The sequence below is a fragment of the Physella acuta genome, unplaced genomic scaffold (assembly GCF_028476545.2).
Source record: "Physella acuta isolate Inbredline_101_S28 unplaced genomic scaffold, ASM2847654v3 ptg002539l, whole genome shotgun sequence".
Taxonomy (NCBI): Eukaryota; Metazoa; Mollusca; class Gastropoda; family Physidae; genus Physella; species Physella acuta.
The window spans coordinates 17,135-42,433 of NW_026734006.1; the positions used below are offsets into that span (position 1 = coordinate 17,135).

General features: G+C 38.5%; 1 protein-coding gene across 3 annotated transcripts in view; it reads right to left on the reverse strand.

The window, feature by feature from the left end:
- LOC131933515 (trichohyalin) overlaps positions 1 to 25,299 on the reverse strand; it is a gene marked incomplete at both ends in the record, with an annotated part of 63,378 nt that overhangs the window by 15,667 nt on the left and 22,412 nt on the right. For all 3 annotated transcript variants that reach the window (XM_059290264.1, XM_059290263.1, XM_059290262.1), the window contains 3 exon segments: positions 239 to 943; positions 6,449 to 6,574; positions 7,321 to 7,413. In XM_059290264.1, the coding sequence (XP_059146247.1) occupies positions 239 to 943; positions 6,449 to 6,574; positions 7,321 to 7,413 (924 nt within the window).

Genomic DNA, 25,299 nt, shown 5'->3' on the forward strand with positions numbered 1-25,299 from the left:
CCCCCCCCCATCATCAATCTAATGGACTCTGCCCCCCCCCCTTTCATCCATCAAATGGACTCTGCCCCCCCCCCCCCCATCATCAATCTAATGGACTCTGCCCCCCCCCCATCATCAATCTAATGGACTCTGCCCCCCCCCTTTCATCCATCAAATGGACTCTGCCCCCCCCCCCCCCCATCATCCATCCAATGGACTGCCCCCCCCCCCCCCCCCATCATCCATCCAATGGACTGACCTGCAGCTCATTCCTCTCCCTGTCCCACATAAACATCGCCTCGTCCAACGCTCTCCTCGCCTTCTCCAGACTCTCATCCGCCGCCTTCTTCTCCCCAGCCACCGTATCCAGCTCCAACTGCAGACTGTTGAGCGCCTCCTTCAACCGGAACCCCTCCTTCTCCGCGTCCGTCTGACACGACGCTGGCGCGTCACGTGACATGACCGACGAACTCGAAATTTGACCTCGAAGAACCGAAATCATGGCGTCCTTCTCGCTGACAAGCAAAGACGCCTTGTGAAGTTTTTCCCCGAGGTGTCGCATCTCGTTTTTATGATCTTCAATACACGAGTTCAACTTAAACAAAATATCGTCTTTTTCTTTTAACCTCTCGTCTCTTATCCGTAAAGTCTCGTGTAAGTTACGTATCGTCCCGTCTCGTTGCGAGATTTGGTTCATCAGAGATTGATGATCCAACTCCCGGCGTTTGTTTTCGCCTTCGTTGTCCTTGACAACGTCAGCTTGTTTAGCCAGCGCGTGTTCCTTCTCGCGTAGCGTCACTTCCTGTTCTGCGATCATCTTCAGGTTAGCACATAGCTCCAGTTTAAGCGTCTCTATCGTCTCCTCCAACAGACTCACGTCTTTTGTTCTTTGTTTCAGCTGAGTTTCTAATTCCTGTTTCTCTTTATCCGATGCTGCGCTTTGTGATTTCAAAATGTCATTCAACTGTTGGGATAAAAAAATCAAAACACTGTTACAAGTTTTTTTTTAAATACAGTGACTAACGGATGTAAGTAAGATATTTAAACAAAGGGCGGTAACTAAAAAAGAAATATATATTTTTTTATAGTTTACACCAGGGGTCTCCAAACTTTTCAGCCCGAGGGCCGCATTAGCTATCAAATATCAGTTCGGGGGCCAGAGTTTCTTCCAGGCACCTCTTCGATAGGGCGGAGCGCCCCCCCCCCCGACGAAATATAATTTATATAGAAATATATACAAATTTCAAGTTCCTCCCTCCCTCTCCCCGGATAAAAAAGTCTGAAAGAAACACTGTCGACAACTCTCTCGAGGTATACAGGATTCAGTACACTGCTAATGTCCACTATTTAGCACACAAAGCTTGCTGGTGAATAATACAGTGCAAGAACATTGGTTTTATAATGTTTTTTCTCATTCGCTTGTCCAACCAAGCCTTTCTTAATGCCACTTATGTTAGTCCAGTCAAAGTTATAATCAGCTATTCCCTTTTTAACTGATTGAATATATCATCTCCGGTAACAGAGCCACACATGCTATTTAGGCAAGCCAGCTCTTGTGTTATGTCCATGTTTTTATCCACACCTCTAATGAACATAAACAATTGAGATGTGGAACAGCTGCCCAGCGACTAATCCATTGCAATTGAAAAATGGCGAAACTTGCTTGCATTTTTCGCTATTTGAGTCACAATGTTTTCACCAATGTCTGCAACACGGCGGGCAATGGTATTTGCACCCAAAGCTATATTTTCAAATTTTTTCAATTTTCTGGGCAAAGTTCCACAGCCACCTCCAACAAACAATTTTTCCGTGAACACGTGAACAAAAAGATCTCCGCGGGCCGGATGAGAGGACCTCGCGGGCCGCATCCGGCCCGCGGGCCGTAGTTTGGAGACCCCTGGTTTACACAGTCAAAATTCATTTTGTCAGTATTACAAATTAAAATCGTCACTTTTTCAAATGTCACGTGTCACAAACCAGGGTGTTAGATTGGGGTGGGGGGGGGGGGGTGATTGGCAGGGGAGGAAAATTTTGACGTTTATAGAGATATGATACCTTGAAGGCAATTGTTTTCAAACAATTGGAGCCGTGTTTCTTCCAGACTTTTTTCTCCAGGGGGTGGGGGGGGGGGGGGGGGAGAAGGGGGCACTTGAAATTTTCGGGTAGCTGACTAAAATTTCCGGGGGGGGGGGCGGACCACTGTTAACAGTATATATTTTCTATATAAATTCCATTTCATTCGGGGGGGGGGGGGGAAAGGGGCGGTAGACTTCTGAAGAGATGCCTGGAAGAAACTCTGAATTGGAGTATCGAATGATGGAGAAATAGAACTGACAATACATGATATTTTTACATTGGAATTCTGTTTTCTTAGTCGGGATGGGATGAGGGAGTAGGGGTTGGGTAGGGTGATGTAAAGCGTTTTAAAGTGACTATGGGTATAAATCTTAAGAAAGGGGGGGTGGGTAATTTTGTTGTTGAAAAATTGTTTGACGATACAAGGAAGGGCGTGGTAAAAAAGACGCAGTCTAAAATTTAATGACGTCACTAACAGGTATAAAAATATAAATAATAAAAATAAAAATAAAGAATAAAAATCAAAGTTAAATCATTATCAAAATGCATTGGTTAAAATGTCAAAAAAGTAGGTCTAAGAGATAACTTATTGTAAAGTTACTTTATCGATGGTAATTTTATATATACATTCATATATATATATATATATATATATATATATATATATATATATATATATATATATATATATATATATATATATATAGCCTATATATTTATTCCACATCTAGGCTTGGGCTTAAAAATTAAGTCTAAAATTATAACTTATAAAGTAGCCTACATCTTTGAAATGTTTTTTTTTTTGGTATTACACTTTCAACCAATCCTTATAGGCTAGTTACTGCTGTTTGAAACACTACGGTGCACCGTCCATGTGAGCTGATCAATGAGGTAGATCAGCCTGTGGATGCATGCTATTCCATGTCCATGCCGGTTAGTGAAACCAGTGACAACTCACATGCAAGTTAATAACGGTGGTTGGAGTACGGCATATTGGATCTGGAGAGTTAGAAATGCATCTTGTATAGTGTTATCTAATAAAGTAATATGTTTTGACAAAGGGTTTGAAGGTTTGGTTGGGGGTTGCGGTTTAAATGGATAAACAACAAGAATGGTTTAATGATTTAGTTTTTAACATTTATTTATTTATGCAAAAGTATCTACCACGGTTGATAGAAAAAATAAAGGTATATAACTAAGATCTATTTTTAAAAAAAATGTTTTACCGATTAATTCCCTTGGATTTAAAAAAAAATAAGTGCGAGAATTCTCATGCGAATAGGCTACATACATATTTTACGTTAACCTAAGGTAAAAAAAACTAGTAAGTAGAAAAGCTTGCTGTTGAAATCTGTTTATTAACGCTCATCAGTTCTGGTAGCCCTCTTATATTATGTTTACTTATATTATATACATATATTAAGATATACAGACATTTATATTTTAAGATATACAGACATTTATACAAGTTTCCTTCACAATTACTAATCGTATTGAAAATGTAATTGTTAGTATTTTGGAATCAACTAAACTAAAACGCATAACTCAGCATTAAGGTGAGCGTGCAACAAAAAAAAACGACTGATGCGGGCATGCATTTCTACTACAGACGTGCAGTTATGTATATATATATATATATATATATATATATATATATATATATATATATATATATATATATATATATATATATATATATATATAAATATATATATATATATACATATATACATACATATGTATATATATATTTAAATATATATATAAATATAAATATATATATATATATATATTTATATTTATATATATATATATATATATATATATATATATATATATATATATATATATATATATATATATATATATATGCATAAAGAAAGGAGAAGCAGGTGGGAGCACATATATGGGTGAGAATGGAACCTACATAGTTTAAGGCTTGGATGGTTTCAATACGGGCGATGAAAATAGGGGTGGGTGAGGCCGAGGAATGTCATTGGATTGCAGGCAACTGGCGGTGGTGGCGCAACTGAAAGACATTCAGAGAGAGAATCAGTGCTTGTGGCCCCCCGGTGGCCTTCCAGGGGTTAAGGGGTTAATGTGAGCGAGAACATTGTGTGTTAACCACTCGTATGGTGTCAGCAGTTGTGTGTGTGTGTGTAAGGCAGGTTTGGGTTAGGGTTAATGTTTTCTGCTGCACGCTGAGTAACACAGTTTATGACGTTTATTTAATCTTTTTTTTAAATTTATTTACTCGAAAAAAAAAAGCCGTTGATTAAATAGTTTTTTTTTTACAATCAGGAATTTTTATGACCCACACATTTTTTGTTTTGTTTATTCCTTTTATATTTAACAGGTTGAAAGTCTTGTGTTTATTTCGGGTATAAATAAAATTTATTCAAACTATAAATATCTATGGGGAAATCCCAAATAGTAATAATTTTTATAGAGTACTAGACGCCCGGTAAACCGTTTGAAAACTATCTGTCTATGGTTTAACGCACACATTTAAATTTATATTTAGACCTTAACATAATTTGCTATGCTTTAAAATAATTCAAGGCCGGGAATGAATACTGCTATTTTTTAAATCTAAAATCTGTGAAAAACTCGACCATACTTGTTTTTTTTTTATTACTTGGATTACCATTTGTAATGTTTACCGGTTTTAGTTGCAACTCGCTACCTACTTCCATTATAATAAATACATTTCCACTCAGATTTAATTATTTTACACGATTAGCATATGCGTGGATCTAGATATATTTAAATTTAAACATAAATACTAAACCTGATTATAAATTATTACTATTTGGTACTTTTCTAAAATGTACAAAGAAATAATAGAAAGACACACTATTAATATTATTGACTACATCAGACACAAGAATAATACCTATTTATTATAAAAGTAATTTGTATGGGCTTGATTAATCAATCTAATGCAAATAAAAAAATAAAAAATTATACCTAGGTCAGATAGATTTCTTTAAAATAAGTATTATTTATTTCCGGATATCGGTAAAATACATTTAGAACTACCCCTTACCGGCTAGAAAGAAACATACGTTTTCCTGATTTTTTAAAAATAAAAACATTTATGAAAATAAAACATTCCACCAACAGCTAGGCCTACTTTTAAAAGGAAAAATCAACGTATATTTTTTATAATATACATTTTCTAAATTAAAGAAACGAGATTTTCCAAAGCCCTTTGACATCAACTAGCTATAGAAAAGTGCTAAAGTAATAACAGAACAATCTATATTCTAGAAGTAACTATACTCCGACTAAGAATATATATATATATTTCTAAATTCTATCGGAAACTAAAACTACTCATAAGACTACAATTCTATATTGTGCAGCCTCAGTTTTCTAAAATTAGTAGCAATATTATTGAAGAAATCAAAACCATAAAAAATCAACATTGAAATGCTAACAGAAGATGACGAAACGAAATAAATCATTCATCAAATATGTTATGACAAGTATATACATGTACACGTACACATATATACGCATAAATAAATTCTGATTGTATACTAACCTCTCGCTAAATTTACATCACCTCACCTATATATTTCACATTCTTTTATTGATCCAGTTATCCTTAATGTAAATCCCCTCACACAATATACCCCCACCTCCTCCGTGTTCAACCCCCTCTACTATCTACTCCCACACTTACCCCCCACCTTTTCCCTCTATGTACCCCAACCTCCCTCAATTTTCTGATACCTCCTCTATGTTCGACCCACTTACCATGTACTCCCACTTCACTGTACCTCACCTCCTCTATCTATCATTACCTCCTCCACCAAACCCACCTCCTCCTCCACATTCCCCCACCCCTTTATACATCTACATCCTCTATTTACCCCACCCCTCCATATCCCCCCACAACTATACACCTACCTCTATCTACCCCACCTATCTATACAACGATCTCCTCCGTATACCCCCACCCCTCCCTCCATATCCCCCTCCCCTCAATACACCTACCTCCTCCATCTACCCCACCTCCCCACTCCAAATCCCCCACCCCTCTATAAACTACCTCCTCCATCTACCTCACCTCCCCCCTCCATATCCCCCATCTATACACCTACCTCCTCTACACTAAACTCCAGTTCTCTAGCTCTCTCCTTGTACTTAGCCAGTTCCGCCTCCATATCCCCCACCCCTCTATATTCCCTCCATACTCCCCCAGCCCTCTATACACCTACCTCCTCCATCTACCCCCACCCCCTCCATATCCCCACACCCCTCTATACACCTACCTCCTCCATCTACCCCACCTCCCCCCTCCATATCCCCCTCCCCTCTATACACCTACCTCCTCCATCTACCCCCACCCCCTCCATATCCCCACACCCCTCTATACACCTACCTCCTCTACTTTAAACTCCAGTTCTCTAGCTCTCTCCTTGTACTTAGCCAGTTCAGCCTCCAGACTTTCTGTCTTTTGTGTGGCATCGTTCGTCTCTACTGCCAGACGTTGTAGTTCTTTCAACTTCTGCGGACATCCATTTCAGAGACTCAACACAGCGTTAAATTATACACACACCACACTATAACACAACCACAACATTCCAGAAACTCACCACATCGTTAAATTATCCACACACCACATTATAACAAAGCCAATCAAAACATTGACCATCACATTATAACACAACCACACATTACAGTGATCAATATAGCCGTATTAACCAAAACAGTCAACCAAAATATTGACCATCACAACTAAACACCACATCATAATAACCACATATTACATTGATAGATACGGTTAAACTAACCAGCAAACCACATACCACACAGACCATAACAACCACACACCTCACACACCATAACAACCACACACCACACACCATAACAATCACACCACATAGATCATAACAACTACACAGACCACAACAACCCCACACCACACAGACCAGTACAACCACACACCACACACCACATAGACCACAACAACCACACACCACACAGACCACAACAACCACACACCACATGGATCCACACAACCACAAGCTAAACTGACCATACCAACATCACACCACAACGACAATCCAATCTAACACAACGACATTGACCAACAAACACACACACCACACAAACTAAAACATCCACAAACTACATTTAACACAATCACCATACTGTTTAACACATCCACACACCGTACTAAACCTCACATCAACACACCACTCCCCCACACTTATGCCTAAAATTAGCATAAAATCTCAGCCTCATCCTTACAGGTGCACCAGAAACTGAGGTAGAATTGACAGCAGACTTTAAGGACGGATCCAGATTTTCTTCTGTCCCCTCATCGCCTAAAGGTTTATCAATCTGGAATAAAGAAATCAAATACAAACATTTATAATAACAAGCTTTCAAAAGCTCTAAAAATAAGATGAATTTTCTTTCTAGAGTAAAAGCTTTAGTCGCTCATAAAACTTAGATTATACATTAGACATAGGCCTACACCATGCTTGATGGTTTTAGATTTATTTTACTTTGTTATTTCTTAAACATTTTAAGCAATAAAATATATACACTTGTTTTTTTTTAATTTTAATTATATGCCGGCGATCAATGATTTGACTAAAGATATATGTGTGGTTGTGTGTATGTGAGTGTATGCGTGTTTGTTTATGTCTGTGCATGTGTGTTTGTTTGTATATGTGTACGTGTTATGACTAGCAAATCTACAGCGACCCGAGATTTGGTAAACTTAAATATTTTATAATTTCCCGCTAATTGATATCTGACAGTGTGTTTATCAAAACCTTTGAGTTATTAATATAAACTATTCGATTTGCGGTTAAATTTAAGGTTAAAAACAGTTTTAGGGTTAATGCTAGGAATATGTATAGATTGTTTGAATACAAGAAGTTCTATCGAATGAGAAACAAGAGGATTGATTGCGTCACAAAATGTGACTACACTGCTATAGTAGTGTTGCGAAATGTGGGGTATCTACCCCGCTCACCCCTCACCCCCAGGTCACATGATCCGCACATGGCGACCCCTGGTGTCAAACATTTTTGTTTGTCTTCTAAAAATAAACACCGGCTCGCGTGATTTCGTTGACCTATTTGTACGAGGGGACCTGGCCCACATTTTGTGATGTGAGTAAATGAAAGTAGGCCAGGAACGACACGCGTCACGTACATACACAACAAACACGTCAACACAAAACTGAGACGCAGACACACAGACACACACGTCAACAGAGAACTGAGACACAGACACACAGACAAACACGTCAACACAGAATTGAGACACATACACACAGACATACACGTCAACACAGAACTGAGACACAGACACACAGACATACACGTCAACACAGAACCGAGCCAACATCAACAGATAACCTAATCATAGATACATAACAACCAACATCAACACAGAACCTAATCATAACTACACAACAACCAACATCAACACATAACCTAGTCATAGATACATAACAAACCACATCAACACATAACCTAATCATAGATACACAACAACCAACATCAACACATAACCTAGTCATAGATACATAACAAACCACATCAACACATAACCAAATCATAGATACACAACAACCAACATCAACACAGAACCTAATCATAGCTACACAACAACCAACATCAACACATAACCTAGTCATAGATACCCAATAACCAACATCAAAACATAACCTAGTCATAGATACCCTACAACCAAAATCAACAGATAACCTAATCATAGATACACAACAACCGACATCAATACAGAACCTAATCATAGATACACAACAAACCACATCAACACATAACCTAATCATAGATACATAACAAACCAACATCAACACATAACCTAATCATAGATACACAACAACCACATCAACACATAACCTAATCATAGATACACAACAACCAACATCAACAGATAACCTAATCATAGATACACAACAACCACATCAACACATAACCTAATCATAGATACACAACAACCAACATCAACACATAACCTAATCATAGATACACAACAACCACATCAACACATAACCTAATCATAGATACCCAACAACCAACATCAACAGATAACCTAGTCATAGATACACAAATCACATCAACACAGAAGAAATACCCAACCTGAAGTCAACATTTAATTGTTATTATTTAAAGATTCAACTTTAGACCGAGCATCCAATTTTCAAAAGTGTAGGAAAGAAATTAAAGTGGATAGAATGTTAATTAAAAAGCCAACAAAAGTCCAGCACTACAGTACCCGAGTGTAGAAAATCAGAATACCGAAAATAGAAATAAAACGATACCGAAAATAGAAATAAAACGAAAACACCAGACATAAATGTCGTCACTACTTTACATCTAGATTCTACGTCAGAATAAATTATCAAGACATATTTTTCAGTTTAAAATGTATTTTGAATGTCAAAAACCTTAATGCAGTGTTTTCTAAAAGGAAATGTCTTAAAGGCTGGGATTGCAGCGTAAGTTATTTCTTTAGAGGGGAAGTAAGGCGTCACAACTTTAGAGGGGAAGTAATTCTTGCCACAACTTTACAGGGGAAGTAATTCTTGCCACAAATATACAGAAGATCCCTTCACCTATACTTTCTAAAAATATACAGAAGAAACCCTTTTCTTATACTTTCTGAAATATATACAGAAGAAACCCATCCTCTATACTTATTAAAATATACGGAAGAAACCTCTCCTCTTTACATTGTATAAGAGAAACTATGTTTGCATCACTAAAGTAAACAACCACCTTGCCCCTACCAATATACAGGATAAATTATTTCCCCACCATTGCTACAAAGAAAAAAAAACCCACCTTCCTCAACCTAAAAACTCCTTTCCCTAAACATTTTCCAAGAAAAAACACTTTACCTGCCCCCCCCCCCCCCCCCACCAGTAATAACCAGAAACCACTTTACCCGGCTCCCACCAGAACTCACCATAAACCAGTTTACCTGCCCCCCCCCCCCAGTTCTCACCAGAAACCACTTTACCTGCCCCCCCCCCAGTACTCATCAGAAACCACTTTACCCCCCCCCCCCCCCCAGTACTCACCAGAAACCACTTTACCTGCCCCCCCCCAGTACTCACCAGAAACCACTTTACCTGCCCCCCCCACCAGTACTCACCAGAAACCACTTTACCTGCCCCCCCCCCCCCCCCACCAGTACTCACCAGAAACCACTTTCCTTCACCCATCTCTCACCACTCGCCTACACAGGTCAAAGACTAGCAGTTTAAAACTTGGACGACCGCACAAAAATGTATCTTCTCCCTTTCATCGTTTTTATGCCAGGTAATGCATGCAGGGATCATTCATACCTGGCAGCCCCCCTCCCCGGGCAGAAGGGGGTCACCTGTCGAAAATTGCACCACAGGCGGCTCACCCTAAAAATAGCCATTACCCAACATCCTCCGCGCGTGAGTTGTTTTTTTTCCCCTATCAGACGATTCATTTTTAGACCGACCCTTATGAAGTCAGCAGTGACGGTATACAAGCCGACAACTCTCGTAGAGTACACTACACCCAACCCTAACACTACACTCCCAACCCTAACACTACACACCCAACCCTAACACTACACTACACTCCCAACCCCAACACTACACTCCCAATACTAACACTACACTCCCAACCCAAACACTACACTCCCAACCCTAACACTACACTCACAACCCTAAGCAGGCATATGCAGGGATAGTGTGGTCAGCACTATGTTAAGCCGAATTAACTTTCCCTAACATGAGCCAGGTACCCATCAGAGCTGGGTGGACTCGAGTTCGGGATCGAACTCGGGACGTTTGGCTTTGCAACTGTGTGCTCTACCATACGATTACAACGTCCCGTGCAGGGGGCCAACTTAATACCCAGTTTGGTAACTCTATTTTTGTAGTCAATATCTGACTAACAAATCCACAACTATTTCCAATCATTGCTTTGGTTACCAAGTCTAAATCCTACAACTTTAACCCTAACCAAGCCTAATTCATCCAACCTTAACCCTAACCAAGCCTAAATCCTACAACCTAAACCCTAACCAAGCCTAAATCATCCAACCTTAACCATAACCAAGCCTAAACCCTACAACCTTAACCCGAACCAAACCTAAATCATACAACCTTAACACGAACCAAACCCAAATCCTACAATCTAAACCGAAACATGGATGCATGTGCTAAAAAACAACTCTAAAACATTCAAAAAATATTTACCAAGCTTCCTCCATGTGTGTGTATTTGTGTGTGTACGTGTGTATGTGTGAGTTTGTGTGTGTAAGTGAGTGTGCGTGTGCGTATGGGGGTGGGGTAAGGAAGAGTGGACACTAGATACAAATAATAATAAATTAGCAGTGTAAGAAACTCCACGTCCTGAAGAGCCTCTTCCTTGAGATTTTTGCTTTGATTCGTCATGTATTATTTGTGATATCGTCTTCTCCTTCGTTCTTAGCATGAGGGCTACGCTAATTAATGAATTGAAATTAAGAATATTTTAATTCGGTAATAACAACATGACCGCTGAATGTGAGGAATGGAGGCAACAACATAATTATTCAAGGGAGTTAACTTTATAGAAATGGTAATGACACAGAGACCAAAACAGATGAATTTCATCCCAAACTAACATTTTTGAGTAATTAATTATGCACGCTCTGTATGAATGACGAACATTTCGAAAAGGTTAATATCAACAACAGACTCACCCATATTGCATGGGACAGTGTCAGGATTGGACTGGATTTGGTAATATGGTGTTGGTATTGGGAATATGGTGTTGGAATTGGGAATATGGTGTTAGGGTTGTGTGTGTAGTGTTTGGGTTGGGAATGTGATGTTAGGGTTGGGAATATGGAGTGGGGTTGTGTGTGTAGTGTTAGGGTTGGAAATATGGTGTTGGGGTTGGAGATAAGGTGTCATGGTTCGGCATAAAGTTCTCGGGCTGGGAATGTGGCGTGAGAATTCGGCAGTGTCGTCACACTGGATGTCACCCCCCCCCCTCCTCCAATATTTTATTAGTTTTGGTTTTGCACTATCCCCCCCCCCCCCCTCCCTTTCCCCCGTCAAAATGTTTCTTTATTTTAATAGAACATTGTTTTGATGATATAGTTTACGATTTATCGATTAGGCGTCATCCCCTAAAAAGTGTCTCCCGGACCGACACCCCCCCACCCCCTTATTCGTGACGCCACTGGGATTTAAGAATATGGTGTTGGGGTTGGTAATCTAGTGGACTGTCAACATTTAGATGACATTTTGTAATGAAAACAACCCCCATTATGACATCAATTATTAGAGATTTTTCACTAAAGAATTCATGAGGCCTTCTGATTTTGGGATAAGTCGGCAGATGGGCGTTTGACTAATTTGACTAATTTGACTAATTTGACTAATTTGACTAATGAGTTAGATCAGATCACAGCCACCAGTGGCTAGCAAGGATTATGCAGCTATCAAATCAACGTCCCATCTCACTGTCACAACTAGCCTAATGACTGTATAGTGGCGGATGAAAAACTTCTCAACAATGCCTTTACATTGCTTGCTGCTGTGTTTCTTTCTCTCTGTAGAGACGAGTACTGGTATGTACTAGATTTTATCATCGTGTTTAGAGCTATATGACCTGGGCTACTAACCCGTAAGTTTCGAGTTCGAATCCGGGTTCAAGTCAAGTATAACGTCCCTGAGTCCATCCAGCTCTGATGGGTACCTAACTCGCGTTAGGGAAAGTAAAGGCGGCTGGGCATAGTGCTGACCACACTATCCCTTCATATGCCGAGGTCACAGAAACAAGTGGACTCTACTTCACTTGCCCTATAGACCGTCAGGTTTGAAAATGGAACTTTTAGAGCTATGATACGGCGTGGTAAGAGGGTAGAGCTCCGGAATGCTAACTTGAAAGACTTGAGTTCGAATCCCGGGCTCGAGTCTGTAGCTGATCATTGAGTTCCACCAACTTCTGTTGGGTAGTTGACAGCTGCACGTCATTGAGTCCACCCATCTGTGGTGGGTACATGACTCACTTTGGGTAAAAAAAAATGCGGCTGGGCACATTAAACCCACTCACTGAAATAGATGAACTCTACTTCATTTATCATGCTCAGCAATAGTGAGGTAAAACACCCTTCGGCGAACGCCAAAAATACCAGAGGCGACGCAGGACGGTCTCGAGAGCCACTGGTTATCGACCGCAGCGCTACATATGTTTAGGCGTCAATTGTAGTAGCCGACCGTATCCATAGTGTAGGGCGCTCTTTAAAAAAAATTAGGCGCCACACTGCTTATGGAGGACCCTGGGGGCTTTTAGAGTTACACGACCACCCGAGCGCCAGAGGACGCTCCTGATGTAGTTTGACCGTTGACTCACCCTTCGCCCCCTCTTCAGGACAATTAGAGGACACTAGTTACTAAGGTATCCGTAGGTGCACACGGTAATAGGACATGGTAGCCGCACGTGCATACGGTAATAGACATGGTAGCCATAGGTGAACAGGATAATAGGATTGGTAGCCATAGGTGAACAGGGTAATATGACATGGTAGCCACAATTTTGTTGGGTTAGAAAATAATGCGCTAAAGAGATCTGTAAGTGATAAGTGAATCCATTACTTGACCAAAAACAACGTAGAAGCTCTGGTATTTGTGATGTGCTGTCGAGACTAGCTGCTTTTAAACTATAAACTCAAAGGAAAACTGTTAAAAGTTCTTTAAGTGTACCGCCTATTTTGCCAGCCAGATTACTTCTCTAGGATTGAACTTGATAATCTCATCACATGAACGACAAGAAAAATGTAACAATATTCTAGATCTAAATAGTTTTAATTTCTTATTTTTCATTCCAGGTTTATATCTAACCAACTGTACCACAGAGAAGCAACATTTATTCATTGTAAACTTTGGTGAAGGATTAACTAGGCAGGAAGACAATTTTTTAAAAGCATTTTTTAAACGTTTTGAATCAAACAGAGATGATGACTTTCAGAGAGTCACAGTTACCTGTATAAAGTATAACGAAGACCAAATTACTTGTCTTGAAGGATATACAGGAAAATTGCCTGATTTTAAATTTGCTTCCAATATTTCTTGCATACCTGATCATCTGACAAATCTCATTAGAAAGAAGCCTAGTGTTTCAGTAGTATTTGGAACGAAATCAAAAACTATAAACAAAACTTTTTTTGTTGACATTGTCTTGTCATCTAAACATACATTCATTGTATCAGGTGATGATAACCTTTATAAGCGTAATCGAATGGTTCACGGCGTATCATGGATCGACAACCCGTCAGTCAAAAAGCTAAACCTCACGCTAATATGCACGGATTGTAAACCCGGCTGGGTGTCGTTTGAAGACCCAAGCACCAAGACGATTTTATCTTGTTATCGTGCTCGAAAGTTGAATCACACAGAAGTTACCATGGAAGAGGCCGCCTCAAAGTGTGAAGTTGTGGGAGGTAACTTGGTTTCCATAGAGACAGATGCTGAGTTTGAGTTTTTGCAAGACTTTCTAAACACATCGCTGGGTGTTTTAGGTGAGGGGTGTGGACTAGAAGACAACAGTGTGTGTCTGGCCTTGAACCTGCGCCGAGATAAGGGTCATTATAGGTGGGGTCAAGGCCAACCAATTGTCTTATCACCGCCGTGGTCAGCAAGCCTAGACAAAAAAGGAGATTGTGTCACGTGGGTTTGGTCACGTGGACAGCGTGGAGTATGGCGTCACGTTGAGTGTAACGTTAGTGATCGATATGTCGTGATCTGTGAGGCGGAACGAATCACAACAATCAATCACAACAACACCACGATGGGGCCAGAATTTGTAGAGTACGACAGTGACGTGGTTTCCGTTGCATTTCACATTGAGGAGGAAAAGTTCTTGACATGGTACAAAAGTGCATGGCTTGATTATCGCCCATTTCAATGCAGTGCCATTGACAAACCTTCCAAAAGTATAGCCTACTCTTTTGTCTGTGACGACAAGCTGGATTGTCCCAACGGCAGGGATGAAGAGTGTGACATGGGAAACAAAAACGGCAGCGGATCTCGCGACCCAACTCCTGAAAACGTCATAAAATCGAATGTCAAAATCCAGCCTCAGTTTGATCCACAGCTGTTACATGAACTGTGTACCTCACAGCCAAGAGATTGCGGGGTTCTTCAAGACGAGTTGAACGACACAAAAGTCGAGCATGATAGACGTCCACTGTGTACACTGTGGCCGGATATAGTGACATGCACTGAATCTCCTGTTGCTAATAAAACAATAGGATCTGACCACGCTACGCCATACGATGTAGCCCCGAAATGTTTGTATGTGAAATCAGATCACGGTGCTGTCTGCGGCTGCCGGAGTATGACACATCTACAGAACTGTACGACATACAAATGTCCATCTGGCTACACTAAATGTCCACTGTCTTATTGTATCCCAGAGGCTTACGTTAAAGACAGAACGCAAGATTGCCCGCACGGAGAAGATGAAAGTGTAAGATTTAAGTGCTTCAATACATCGCAGCGTCTCTTCCTGCATAAAGTTTGCGATGGTTTCAAAGATTGTCCAGGAGGGGACGATGAAATGAATTGCCACGTCGAGTGTTCAAACGGCGTTACGTGTATTGCAGGAGCAGCTTTCGTGTCTGATTTATATTTCTTCAGCATGGGTAAACCCAAATATAGCAGCGTTATTCATAACTCTCTTCGTTTATTTAACTTTCCTTCTCAACGCTTACCTACAGATGTGATTTCAGTAACATTTAACATGATAAATCGTGAATCAAAATTAATAGAATTAAATGCTGCGGAAATGAAAATCAGATCAGACAACTTAAGTTTTTTGACAATAAGTGACGAAAATATGATATTGTACGCCAACTTTAGAGATAATAGTTTTAAAGAAATAACACCAACAGGAACTTTTTCTAAGCTTAAAAGACTTAAAAAGCTTGACCTGTCGTACAACACAGACCTAACTAATTTTACATTGTTACTCCCTTCTCTAGAGTATTTAGATTTGTCCTACACGAGTATCTCAAGACTTGATAGAAAAATCTTTGAAAACATGCGAAGGCTCAAAGTTTTAAAGTTGCAAAACACTAAATTAACTAACCTAAACTTTATACCGGATGGTTTTACCCTGAAAACACTGAACATCATAGGCACTGACATGAAAGATATAGGAACTAATTATTTTAATAACCTTCAAGTTACTGGGGTGGTTAAAACTTCCAATGATAAACTGTGTTGCCCCCGGTCGCTTGGTCCCAACATCCCTGCCGAGAAGTGTCGAGCAATTGGCAATAAAATTTCTTCGTGTTCCGATCTAGTTGGCGACGACGGAAAGAGAATATTTCTGTGGGCAATTGGTCTTTTTGCCGTCGGGGGGAACTTGTTCGCACTAGTGTATAGACTGGTATGGGAAAGGAGAGTGTTAAAAACGGTGTACGGACAGTTTGTGTCCAACCTTTGTATCTCAGACATGATCATGGGCTTTTATCTCATCATAATTGGCGTGGCTGACGAGGTGTATCGGGACGATTATTTTGCCCGTGAAGACGAATGGCAGTATGGGGTTGTCTGCCAAGTGGCCGGGTTTCTGTCAACCCTCTCTACTGAGGTCACGACGTTCTTTATCTGTCTGATAACACTGGACAGATTTCTGAAGCTGAGGTTCCAAACCGGCAAGTACGGGTTCACAACGAAGACCAAACATACATCCATCGTTATCTCCTGGCTGCTTGGGTTCGCTTTAGCTTTGGTGCCAGTACTATACCCTGAAAGGGGAATATTCAGATCTAATTCCATGTGTTTGGCATTTCCTTTAGACGCGATTCCAAGTTATGGGCGTTACTATTCCATTGCTCTATTTTTAGGTTTGAATTTCGTTCTGTACCTACTGATCATATTCGGACAGAGTTTTATCTTTCTTTCCCTCTCCAAAAGAAGATCCCTATCCTCTTTCAGCAACGTCGCTAACCTACGACGCGACCGCGACCTTCTCGTGTCTAGGCTACTGTCCCTGATAGCCATATCAAACTTCATCGCATGGGTTCCATTACAAGTAATGGGAGTTCTGATACTAGCGGGGGTGGAGATAGATAGGGACGCTTACGGCTGGACCGCTGTGCTTGTTTTACCTCTGAATTCGGCCTTGAAACCATTACTGTACTCTTTTCCAAAACTGTACATTTTCTTTCTTTCTCTAAGGAATTCATGTCGTATGAAATAACTTACAGCGAAAGTCGTGCCCCGAGTCCCGTCCCCCCAGGCATCTCTTTGGAGAGGGGTGGGGGGGGCATAATTGGAAGCAGTCTGGACGAAGAAGAAAAAAAGTATATATACTTAAAGTGCACCCCATTCCAAAGTATCAAAGCCCCTCCCCCCACCTCCCCCACCCCGGAGAAAATGTCTGACAGAATTACTGTTGGTATTTTTTTATACGCATTATTTTTTTTGGGGCGACAAGTTTGAACACGTGTGTCCTGACACAATGACGACACAGTCGTTCTTTTGTTGCCACGGCGACATGGACGAACTGTGATAAAGATGCGACATACGCACCGCAGATGTAGAACAATTTTACTTTAATTATACTTACATTTAAATGTGAACACAGAACAATTTATAACAAGTACCGCCCATCTCAGCACCTGTGTGAAACCAACTTTTCATTTTAGAATCGGTTCATCGAATAACATGCATTAGAAAAACGTAAAATACCAGTTCGAACCGTTGATGATTCGGGCGAAGTAGCACAGTTCATCTAAATCAGTGAGCTAGGCATATGGAATGATAGTGTGTTCAGCACAATGCCGATCCGCCTTACTTTCCCTAACATGAGCCAGGTACCAAATCGTACGGACCCGACCCGAGATCCGAACTCGGATTAGCAGTCGAACGCTCTACCATTCGAGCACACCATCCCACAAGCATTGATTGTATCTGTTTATACATTCTTTGATAGTTTTCAGAAATAAGGTTACGGCCTAAGGCTTGAAGATCGAAAACAAATTCTTAAATAATTAAGTACTATTTAAATAAAATTTTAATTCTATCTATGTGAAATATGATTAGCCAAACATCTCATTTGTATTTTAAAAGTTATAAAAAAGTTAAAGTTATTAAAATATAATTATTCGTAATTTCATTAAAAATTCTTGATCGACGTTTTTTTGTGACATTTACATTTTTTCTCGATATACTTTTCTCATGAAAAACAAATCAAAATGCTAAATGTGATATACATGTTTTAATTATTACTAAATGTTTTTAGATTTTCCTACAAAAAAAAAGCTAAATGTAATATAAATATTTTTAATGTTTCATTCGATGTGCTTTTTTTATATAAAAAAAACAATCAAAATTATAACGTAATATAAATGTTTCTATTATAACTAAATATATTTCATGTTCTTAGATATGATTTTCCTACAAAAAAAAAAAAAAACAACAAACAAAACCAAATTGTAAATGTTATTATTATGACATACTATATCGAACTATACAGCAGCGAGAGCATTGATGCTCTCTTTGACATTTTCTCGCTGCTTACAAAACGTTTTCAGAAAGTTTTTATAGATCGATTAAAGGTGTTGATCCGCAGTTGTTAAAAAAAAATCCTTCGTGTAACTATTGAATTTTTAAATGTTTTAAATATTTTAAATATTTTAAACATTTATTTTGTACTTTTTGTATTTTTCTAGCAATAACTAAACTAAAAATTAAATGCACGATTGATGTAAAACCTATCACATTTTACATTGGTTTTTAATAATAAATGTATTTAAAAACACAATTCAACATCACATCTGGTGTGTGTGTAGGGAGGGGGGTATGTTTATGTGGTTTATTAAAAATTTATTTACGTGAATGGTAAAAGTGAAGTTCCCTTTCAAACCTGACTGTCCATAAGCCAAGTGAAGTAGTGTTCACCTGTTTCTATTACAACCAAGCATATAAAGGGATAGTTGATCTACACTATGCCCAGCCTACACTTAACGCGAGTTGGGTACCCATCGGAGCTGAGTGGACTCAGGGCCGTTCTACCACTTCAACGTTGCATTGTGATTGGAGTAAGACTTAGCTGACACAGCAAATAGTTAGCACTAAAGTCGACTCTTAACAGCAATCTTTTATCACAAAACTCGACACTTAACAACAAATCTTTAACACGAAACTCTACTTTACAAAAAAATAAAAAATAAAAAAAAAATAAACAAAATGTTTATCCCAAAACTCGACTATTAAAAACAAATCTTTTAGACTACAGTGATATACCAATATACCACTATACAATCTAACATATAAAACATATAATTAAAGAATCAAAATGTCGATCTAAACCACTAATATACCAGTCGACTACACACATGTTTATTTACAACACCAACACATCACCGAAATAAAATCGCTGATGCCAGCATATGTTACATCATGACTCCTGTATAACCAATCAACTACCTGAGTACCCCCCCCCCCCTGTACTTTCTCCACCCCCACACCCCCATCCTTAACCCTCTTTCATGCTAGGTTGTATTGAAGTGTTAGATAAAAAAAAAACGTTCAAGAATTATAAAAGGGGAGATAATTATAAAAACCGAGCCGAGCTAGATAAGAAGATCCTATACTCTAGTTTGTAAGTGTGCACGGCACATGTTCCTGAAACATGTGTACCAAGTACATGTTCCTGAAACATGTTTTATAAAATACGATGAACAAACTATAAAACAAGGTTATGAAGGAGGGACATGATTCACTGATTGGTGTGCATACTCCTTGAACGGTGGTTGGATAAAAACAACAACGATACACCTATATAACAACAGTCTAGGTTTCTTTCAGACATATTTCTCCATGGGATAGGGGAAGGAGAATCACTTGAATCTTCCATAGGGGCTTACTAAAGTTTCAAAATTTCCGCGTAAAAAGGAGGAAGGGAGGGGTGGCTCGGTGGCTGGTTAATGAGATACCTAAAAAACTGACAACAAGACATGCACATTAGGTGTTGACGCTGACTAATATATCTGGAACATAATTGAGGAATATGTTCCTAAATAAACCGGGAGTGATCTCCCCAAAACGTTCTCGAATATTCTTATTTAAAATAACAGGGGATGGGAACTCGGGCTATAGACATGATTTTTAATCCATTTTAAATACTTAAAGTTTTAAAAATAGAATAAAATCTCGTAGACAAAAGAATTGCACACCAAGTGAACGCCAAATAAAAAAGTGCATAATAGTGTGCAATATTATTAGTACTATAAAAATTTACATTAGTTTTTTGAGAAATCGGAAGTAGCGTAAATTACTACTTCCGGTCAACGGAAATTACTCAAAATTGAACAGAAGGTAGAGAATTAGATCTTTTACTTACATGTGAAATTTCATTTATCTATCTGAAATAGTACTCAAGTTATAGGCTTTTGAAAAATTCAAAGCAGGAAAAGTACCACTTCCGGTTATCGGAGATCGCTCAAAAGTTGAAACGGATCTACGATTTTGATAAAATACTTATATATGAAATTTCATCAACCTAGCTGTAACGGTACTCAAGTTATCGTGTTTACACACAGACAGACACACACACAGACAGACAGACACACAGACATACGGACAAGATTGCAAAATTATGTTTTTCCGTATCAGTGAGGTTTAAAACGTCGAGATTTGTAAAAATCTCGATTTTTTTTGCACGATTACAAGACTTTCTCTATACTTCGTATATACGAGAAAGTAAAAAGATAACAGATAACTGGAAAATAAAATAATTACAGGGCAGATACTAAGGAAGGAACAATGTTTATTGAACACATTTACGAAACACGATCCTACTAATAAAGCGACCAATGTGAGTTAAAAACCTGAAAATGTTTTTCGTTTTTTTAAATTTTCGAGCATACGTCCCTCCCCTTTCCCTCCCTCTAAAACAGTGAGGTAATTATAAAACGACAAATGAAAGACGCGAAAGTCTTATCTCGATACATATACACATTCTAGAACATATCCCAAGAAAATATACTTGGAGCATATCCATAGAATATTTTCTTAGACCCAAAAGATGAGATAATTATAAAACAACCAGAGAAAGATACGATAATTTTATTCTGACTCTTCTTCTTCTTCTTCGTTCTTAATTATTAGTGTTGAAGGGGATCGAGATTTATCTGCCAGTGGGTTTTGAACTCGAGACTTTGTTCGATTTATCAACCATGAGCTTTTTGCCGACTCGACCAAGCCTCCAACACAATTAAGCGTTACGTGTCAACTGGTTATGCGCCATTGAGGCCATGGACTCCGATTTCAGCCTGCTTTTCTTTTTGGATTTGCTTCCATAGCCTTTGTCCAACCAAGAACAAACTACAAGGCAGCAGTTGTTTAATTTTGGAGTTGTCTCTCCTAGAAGAGTGGCTGTCCCCAGCTAACGAGCCTCATCTGCCCGAGGGTTCGAATTCGAGACTTTTCGGTTTAGCAACCATGAGCTTTACCGACTCGACCACGCCGACCCCTAACCAGAGAAAGATACGATAATTTTATTCTGACACTTGAAAATATTCTCGGAACATATTCTAAGACATAAAGCCTACTTTGAAAGTTATACAAAGGAACATATTCTTGGGGAATATTCTTGAAACATATTCCTTGAACATATAGCTTAGCTAAAGCATATCTCTAGAAAATTAACACATCCCATAACATATACTTGTAACATAGATATAACATATTCTTCAAATAGTTATAAAACAACCACAGATAAAAAAAAATCTTGTATCGAACTTGAAGATATTTCTGCAACAAATTCAAAGAACATGTACCCAGATTATATTGAATCTGCACTTGGAGTTTTTTCCCATGTCGTGAAGTATCTTCTTTAACGTCTGATTGAAGGACTCAGGGATGAAATTGGTTGGATAAGCAGAAGACAGGGCAGGTCGGTACTAGTGACGTAGTTGGTCTAATCGTATTAAGGGGAGTGAATGCAAGCCTTTGAAAGTGGGTTTTTTGTGCAAAGGGAGGTAAGTAGGTGAAATAAGAGGCTTGGTCGTTTGTGGGTTAGACCAGGGGTCTCCAAACTTTTCAGCCCGAGGGCCGGATTAACTATCAAATATACGTTCGGGGGCCAGAATTTATATATTTTATATATTTTATATATATATATATAATATATATATATATATATATATATATATATATATATATATATATATATATATATATATATTATATATATATATATATATATATATATATATATATATGCACATTTCAAGTGTCCCCCCACCCGAGAAAAAAGTCTGAAAGAAACACTTTCGGGGGACCGACAACACACTCGAGGTCCAAGTTTGTTCTCACATTTTTTTTCACGTAGGCCTACTTCATTCTTGATAAAGTTTGTATGTTGTTCCAAAATTTGAAAGGTACTTTGATGCAAAAGTTTTAATATTAGGAAAGTCTTCCTTGGGCAAAATACTTATAAAACCCACCCGCCCTTATTTGAACTTGTCTTTAGTTTAAGGAGGTCATTTGCTGGGCAACTAGACACATTTACTTCAATGTTATTTGCACTCAATGCTACATTTTCAATTTGTTTTGAATTTTACCTCAGCCACCTCCACCAAACTTTTTTTTTTCGCGGACAAAAAGATCTCCGAGGGCCGGATGAGAGGACCTCGCGGGCCGTAGTTTGGAGACCCCTGGGTTAGACGGAAGAGGGACACTGTTTTTTTAATAGTCTAGGGTCGAATGTGTTTGGGGAGGGGAGGATTGGTTTTGTTATAAAGGTCAAGGTTGAAGTAAAGTCTGAATTAATAAATGAATAAAGCCTAGTTTGACGGATGAGGTGCAAGCTTTTCTATTTTTTCGTGTAAAACGGATCACTAAGATCATTAAGATCATTAAGATCAATAAGATCATTAATATCATTAATATCATTATTATCATTAATATCATTAATATCATTAATATCATTAATATCATTAATATCATTAATATCATTAATATCATTAATATCATTAATATCATTAATATCATTAATATCATTAATATCATTAATATCATTAATATCATTAATATCATTAATATCATTAATATCATTAATATCATTAATATCATTAATATCATTAATATCATTAATATCATTAATATCATTAATATCATTAATATCATTAATATCATTAATATCATTAATATCATTAATATCATTAATATCATTAATATCATTAATATCATTAATATCATTAATATCATTAATATCATTAATATCATTAATATCATTAATATCATTAATATCATTAATATCATTAATATCATTAATATCATTAATATCATTAATATCATTAATATCATTAATATCATTAATATCATTAATATCATTAATATCATTAATATCATTAATATCATTAATATCATTAATATCATTAATATCATTAATATCATTAATATCATTAATATCATTAATATCATTAATATCATTAATATCATTAAGATCATTAAGATCATTAAGATCGGTTTGGTTATTGTTTAACACAGATCAGCCATGAATGAACGCAAACAAGCCTCACGCTTATAGTTGTATCAATTAATGTTATTGATTATTGATGGCGTGATATGGGATTACATATACATTATCTATGTGTACATGTCCCTATTTTTTTAAACACGCACGCACGCATACACACTTACACACACACGCACACTTGAGCACGCGCACGCACCCTTGCAAGTAGACACACACACAGAACACACACACAGAACTGACACACAGAACACACACACAGAACACACACAAAGAACACACACAAAGAACACACACACACAGAACACACACACAGAACACACACACAGAACACACACACAGAACACACACACACAGAACACACACACACAGAACACACACACACACAGAACACACACACAGAACACACACACACAGAACACACACACACAGAACACACACAAAGAACACACACACAGAACACACACACAGAACACACACACAGAACACACACACACACACAGAACACACACACAGAACACACACACAGAACACACACACACAGAACACACACACAGAACACACACACAGAACACACACACACACAGAACACACACACACAGAACACACACACAGAACACACACACAGAACACACACACAGAACTGACACACAGAACACACACACAGAACACACACACAGAACACACACACAGAACGCACAAACAGAACACACACACAGAACACACACAAAGAACACACACACAGAACACACACACAGAACACACACACAGAACACACACACACACAGAACACACACACAGAACACACACACAGAACACACACACACAGAACACACACACAGAACACACACACACACAGAACACACACACACACAGAACACACACACAGAACACACACACAGAACACACACACACAGAAGACACACACAGAACACACACAAAGAACACACACACAGAACACACACACAGAACACACACACAGAACACACACACACAGAACACACATACACACGCACACACTTACACACACACACTTACACACACACTCACATACACAACACACACACACACTTACGCACACTTACACACACACTTACACACACAGCACACACACACTTACACACACAACACACACACACTTACACACAAACACTTACACACACACTTACACACACAGAACACACACACACATCCATATCTAATACATATAGTTGAAATGGACTGTGTGTATGTATGTATGTAGCGGACAGTTGAGCAGTTGAATACAATAGCCTAGACGAGAGGAAAGTTCTAGAAAGTAGGTGGGGCAGACCAGTAACGCCACTAGACAGGCGCTGTGGTGAAATCCACAGGCAAAAGCGAAGTGAAGGAGGAAAAATACTTCTTGGAGATCCGTCGAAAGATGAGAGAGACTGGTATCACAGGGTATGAGTTTTAAAAAAGTTGCCATAAATTGAGTTAGTTGATCAATTGTCGTGTCGAACATTTGCTCCCCAGAAAGCCGGACAATGCAAGAAGAAGAACATTTCACGAACACTACAGGTAAACAACAGATTTGTCTAATTTTAACCCTTTTGCGTCCTTGTATTTTATTGCTGAATATAAAACAAAAATCTGACCCAAGCAAGGGTTAAAAAACAGGGGACATAACTAGCCTCTAGTCTAAACATTTTGACACGTTTATAAATAGATTTGAAATAACATTACATTTCCTTAA